The 6,220-nt window shown below is 38.7% G+C and overlaps 1 protein-coding gene across 6 annotated transcripts in view; it reads right to left on the reverse strand.

Moving 5' to 3' along the window:
- Positions 1-6,220, reverse strand: part of ATP2B2 (ATPase plasma membrane Ca2+ transporting 2) — a 744,290-nt gene that overhangs the window by 294,994 nt on the left and 443,076 nt on the right. For all 6 annotated transcript variants that reach the window (XM_019505109.1, XM_019505107.1, XM_019505106.1 and 3 more), the window contains 2 exons: positions 5,325-5,539; positions 551-793 (listed from right to left, as the gene is read on the reverse strand). In XM_019505109.1, coding sequence (XP_019360654.1) covers positions 551-793; positions 5,325-5,539 — 458 coding nt within the window. The remainder of the gene's footprint in view (positions 1-550; positions 794-5,324; positions 5,540-6,220) is intronic.

Genomic DNA, 6,220 nt, shown 5'->3' on the forward strand with positions numbered 1-6,220 from the left:
ATGGTGGGTTAAGTGAATCTGAATACCACTCCATTGAAATTAAAGTGAATATAGGTTATTAATCTAATTGATCTAACCAGTCTAATTCCTTTTATTCAAGAATTTAGGTTCCAATCCTGCAAAGTCTGAGGTGGATAAGTAATTTGACCCTTAGCAGTCTTATTTAAGACAGTGAAAGTTAGATATGTGAGCAAATATGAATATTTGTATATTAAATAATACTGATCCAAAAATAGTATGGGGTTCAAGGTACAATATAGCAGTTTGAGACCAGAGATGGATGTATTTCTCTCTCAAATATTCAACCATATCTTTTTTCTAATGTATAAAGCCATAATCGTCAAAATATACATTAAAGCATTTCCATTCTTTAACAGTTCACAGACACAGGTGCGCACAAAACTGTGTGCAACTACTACCCACATTTAAGGACTTCAATCCTATTTAATATTTCATGATTAATAGCATGACACTAATGTATTAGCTATGCTTCAAATGCATGAACCTTATTATGCCATTTTTCATTTGATTATCAGTAAAGTCTACTTACCAGAACATTTGTTGTATAAGCACTGTTGACCGCAATGGCATTAACCAGCAATTCTAGGGTTTTTGCTGGTATAGCTTCTGGGTCAGGGATCTCTTTGTGGTGGACATCACCAACATAAGCTTGTACAACTGTCATCCTATTGGTTGTTAGTGTGCCTGTTTTGTCAGAGCAGATGGCTGTAGCATTACCCATAGTCTCACATGCATCCAAGTGGCGTACCAGATTGTTATCCTTCATCATTTTCTGATTGAAAACAGGATAAAAAAATCTTCAAAATTTGCTTTTACAGACTTTAAATACCTTTAACAGTAGCAAAAATACACACAGGCTGGATTATTAAAATGGTGTTCTTGTTTAACACAGAGTTGGGACCAAGTAGTGGCCATCTCTTGAAATGCTTGCCAATTTAATCTTCAATGAGTGGATGTAGTTATCTCAATATTCATAACGTATCTCATCTAAGAAATTTCTGCAACATCAGTTTAACATGTTTTTACTTATCAGCTTATCTATTCAAATTATTTACCTATCCAAAGTATATGCTAGTAAATAGGTTATTTTTCAACAGTTATCACTGTAACAAATAAAAAGGATACATTTGATTTTCTCATAGTTTTTTATATAGATATCTGTTTTCTATCGGCAAAGAGCTCTAAAGGTTCAGATTTATTTAGTAGTAACTAAGTCTGAAAATGAACTTCTTACTAGGTACAAATCAGCAAAGATAAAAGTATAAAAAGAGATGTTTAAAAAGCTACAGCAAGTGCCAGAAAATTTGAGAACTATTAATTTATAAACTTTTAAATACTTATTTTAATATTGAAACAAAACTTCCTTACTCTGACAAGTAATGTATTCCAAGAAGCTAGCTATACTCAACTGACTTAGATTCTGTTGTAGTTTTTCAGATCCCATTATTATTGAATTCATGCCATGAATATAGGCGATCTTACAGCAAAAAAAATAAAACTAACCAGTTGAGCCATGCATCTTGCAAAAATCTGTTACCATGAATAACTGAATCCTTTTCTCTCTTGCATTAGCATCACTATGCAACAGATTATTAAACCTGTACTTATAGAGCAGTATGTTACTCTAACTGAAGGTCCACTGAAGTCAGTGAAATTTATATGCATAAGATAGTAAGCAACTGGGCATCACAATCTGGCCCTGCAGGTAGAAATTATATATATATTTTAATGCAACTGATTCAGAACATGGTTTGCAATATTTAATGGTCAGAACAAGGAAATAAGAATGTGAATATCTTCTTTCCCTTTCAAATTTAGGTGCAACTTTGGTGTGTGACTATGTGCAAATCATTTCAAATGTTCATGCTCTCTCTCTGCACCTCAGTTTTTCTTTACATACAACAAGAAAATAAAACGTTTTATTTTAATTATTTTTAATAATAAATTTATTTTGTTAATTGTCAGATGCATGCACACATAACAAATAGATGTGTAATGTAATCTCAGGACACGCTTATTAAACTTATCCACAACTCCAGGTTTTAGAATTTAAATTTTAAAGCCCTTAACATTTATGATAGAATAATTTATATTAGCTTTAGATAATATGGGCACTTTTACAAGTACTCCAGGGGTTGTGGGGAGCAGGGAGTCTAGAATTGCACTAATTAACGCTTCACAGTGTCTCATGTACCAATGTCCCTGTGCTTCTAAATTGTGGTGGGGGCACTTGAACTCAAGCTCATTCAACAAGCTTTAGTTCAACTGCCCCCACCACCATTTTTTCAGTGTGAGGACATTGATACACAAGACACAGGAGGCTTCTGGAGCACAGTAATTATCACACTCTAGTAGATTCAGTTAATTGAGTATGTGCCAACGCGCTATAATTATAGCACATTGGAGCAGCCTCCGCACTCATGTACACGCACCCTCTAACAGCATTTAATAAAATGCATGAAAAAAAACTTATAGAAACTGCCTTCCTCAATATAGAAAGTTTTAAAGAAAACAAATCCTTCTCAACGCTATATTTTTTTACACGGAAGTTTTAAGCTACTGGTAGCCAAGTTTGGGGTCAGGAAGTAATTATATTTACTAGGTCAGATTAGCATAGGCTGGGGGTGTAGAAGGTCAATTGTCTTTTGCAGTAACATGGGGCATTCTCCTTATATCTTCTAAGCATAACTGTAACAGGGCACTTATGGTTCCTGTTACTTTAAGAAAAAAAAGATTGCAGAGAGCATAATCAGCAATCAAGTGAGACACCTGACTAAAAGGGGTCTGGACTTAGGGTGTATATAAGCCCAGGGCCTGAGCTGGGCAGGAAGTCTGGCCCTGAAGGCTGATGTAAGAAGAGCTACAGAGCAGGCTACAAAGAAACTCTTAATGGATGCCAAGAATGCCTATGGGTAATACACCCTTAGGGCTGGGATAATGCCAGCAGTTTAGGGTGGAATTAAGGGGAGGTGGAGATCCAAATAGGCCAGTAGGGCTTGGGAGTAGGGCCAGAGGTCCAGGAGTAAGGCTAGCCTGGGAACAGGGCAGAAGAAGGATAGACAGAGATCTAGGAGTAAGACTCAGAGTCTGGGAGCAGGCCAGAGACAAGGGGCTAGAGAGCTCTGGCTCCAGAGAGGGGCCAAGATGAATGAGGCTAGAGAGACTAGGGCCCATAGTGGGGCTGAAATGGATGGGGATAGGAAGCCTAGAGCCTAGAGTCAGGCTGAGGAGGCTGGGGAGCCCAGGGTGGGAATGAGAAAGTGAGGTGGATCAGGGCCAAGGGCCCACTAGATGGATGATACTTGATTGATTAGTAAAAACTGCAAGGCTTGGGCATGGCTAAAAGGGGAGAATGCTTAAAAGTCAGGGTAAAACAAGGGCTCAGATGCCACCAGAAGATATCACAGCAACCCTTGGCACCAGCTTTTGTTACAATAATGAACTACCTCCCTGTTGCTGCAGTGGCAGAGAATATTGTTCCTCTGTACCTGAAGGTTCACAATAGTGGTATTGGAGCTTCTTTCAGTTGATGAATGACTGTGAATTCAGGGTAATGCACTTGAGGCCTGACAAGGCCCCTTCCAGTATATTCCTAAAATAATCAGATGCTCTAACATCTTAATACATCTTGCCCAAAGAATATCAGAGAGCCTACTTTAAGTATGGGCAGGATTCTATTTTACTTTACATCCCAAATGAGAGTTACCCATCCATGTAATCATCATTTTTGGCCTTTACACACAGTTTGTGATCCTACCAGTAACATAATGATGGGTGGGCCTAGGGGAGGGGAGGGGAGGGTGCTTGAATGGGAATAGGAGGCACCTCACCACCCTCCCCATCTCCCTGCCTTCACCTTCCTTTGCACCTTCCCTGCAGAGAAACAATGGTCGCATGTGCTGCATGAGCAACAGCTAGACATTCACTGCTCCTGGGGAGACATTACTTCCTTTTTGTCACAGAAAACAGGTGTATTTTTGACTGCTCAACATGGATATCACCAGCAAAAAGAGATAACATCTCCTTCCTCCCTGTTCAGCAGCAGCAAACCTCCAGCCTCTACTGCTGCAGCCTGTGCCACTGATACTTTTCTGCTTTCCCTGCTGCCAGAGACAGAGTCACTGCAAGGAAGCTACTTGATGCAGAGGAAGTGAAAATACTGCCTGGGATACAGTACAAGCCAGTTTTGATGCTGGATCCTACTCTTCATGGTAAGCAGTCACACAGCCACTGAGCATGTATAGTAGGCTATGCCAGACAAGTATGGGGCTCAATACAGACATACCTGAGCATACATCCTGAAGTTCAGACCCAATGTCTCATTGGGAGCAACACTCCATGGTAGGACCCAGGACTGTTTCCTTCATAGATCAACAGTTATTTCACTGAGCCATGCACCCTCAAGCTTGATTTCTTTTGCCTAGTCCCCTATATATCCCCACCTTGGACGGTCAGGGAGCATCCAAGGTCCTTCAAAAGATGCCCATCCTGTACCCTGTACTGGAATGTGTAGAGAGATAGGTTCAAACCCTCTCTACAAGAAAGGCCTAGAATCTGAGTCCCCTACTTCCTGGATGAGTGCCACAGTCACTTAGTTATTAAGCTAAATTACGAGAGGTCTCCCCTACTTCTAAATCCTCTTGGGCCTCGATCTTTTGCAATTCCATGGCTTATGCTCATCCAGGACAGGTGTTTAGTTTCTTGTTTCCTGGTTCCTGTCTATTTGTTTCTAGTGTCCTGGTCTTTGGGTCCTCTGCTTTTGACCCCCAGTAGTGACTGTAATCTAGATCTTTGCCTCCTGTTCCTGGCCCCACTCCCAGCCCAAGCTGACTGCCTACATTTTTGATCCCTTACAGACCTCAGCCTCCTGAACCACCTGCTCCTGATCCCCTGGGTTGTAAACCCTAATGCCTATGTTTTGGTCATGCCCCTGAAAATAAGAGCCAAAAATGGCAGTTACGCAACTGGGTAGTGCCCGTTTGGGCACAAAAAGTAAAACAGAGGTTTATTCTAAATGTCTTAATTGCTTGTTTAGTATACTTCTCTGAAGTACAATTTTTGGAATGTATGGCAGTAAACTTATTTTGCTGGCATTTGGCTTAGAAGAACTTTCAATAATGAAGCAGTGCCAAGCTTTTAAAGCAGCTTCACTAACAGCAGAGATGCTGATTATATTGACAAATATGACACAACTTTCTTCCATACAGTAATATTAAAGACTGTGCTACTAGCAAATTAATTCATAGTAAGAGAATTGATAGATATGATATTTTTCCCCATTTATTGTTTGAACTGTTGCTCACCTTGACAGAATAAGCGAGAGAAATAGTGACAGCAAGTGGAAGTCCTTCAGGAACAGCCACCACAAGCACAGTGACACCAATGATGAAGAACTTAACAAAATACTGTACATAGACAGGAGTGCACTCAGGCAACCACTGCTTCTTGTTGATCACGAAGGTCTCAATAGCAAAGTACAGTACCAAAATGATTACAGTTATGGCAGACATCACCAAACCTGTAAATATAAAAAAAATGATTTATAAGGCAAAATATTAAGAAATAAAATCATATTCAGCTTGAAACTCATATTTAATCTGATATGAACCTACCCTTAAGTCAAATGACAAAATTCAGCATCTGTGTTGAATGCTATAAGTAGACTATAGCATAAGCATAGTCTATATCATACGCATAGTCTATAAGTAGGAAGAGTATAACAGAATCATAGAATTGGTATCGTCTATAAACAGTCTATAAATAAAGTATATATATAACATAAGTATAGCATAAGGATAGTACTAGTTATAAGTAGCATCAGTGTTAAATGTTATAAGTAGACTATATTACCTCAGTTATTTCTGGGATTTCCATGAATATGAGAGAATTGAACATTACTCACTTGTAGGTTATCACATCTATTTTTTTTTAATAACTCGACTCTCAATGTCTTATTGTGAGATTTTTTTAAAGAATTGCCTTCTTACTAAATAGTTTTTAAATTACAACAAAAGATTGTGACAACTTATGCAACTTCTCCAATGTCTGTTTTATATATTGCAGCATGGTGCTGTCCATCAATTTTTAATGACCTGAAAAAGTTGAGTTGTAATGCAAAAATACAACTTGATCCTGTTACAAATAAAATCTTATTTCTCAGTTTCCTGGTGTTCATTTTTATGGATAGATAGTTCACTGG

Source organism: Gavialis gangeticus, unplaced genomic scaffold (assembly GCF_001723915.1).
Source record: "Gavialis gangeticus isolate Ggan-Ray unplaced genomic scaffold, GavGan_comp1, whole genome shotgun sequence".
NCBI classification, from domain to species: domain Eukaryota; kingdom Metazoa; phylum Chordata; order Crocodylia; family Gavialidae; genus Gavialis; species Gavialis gangeticus.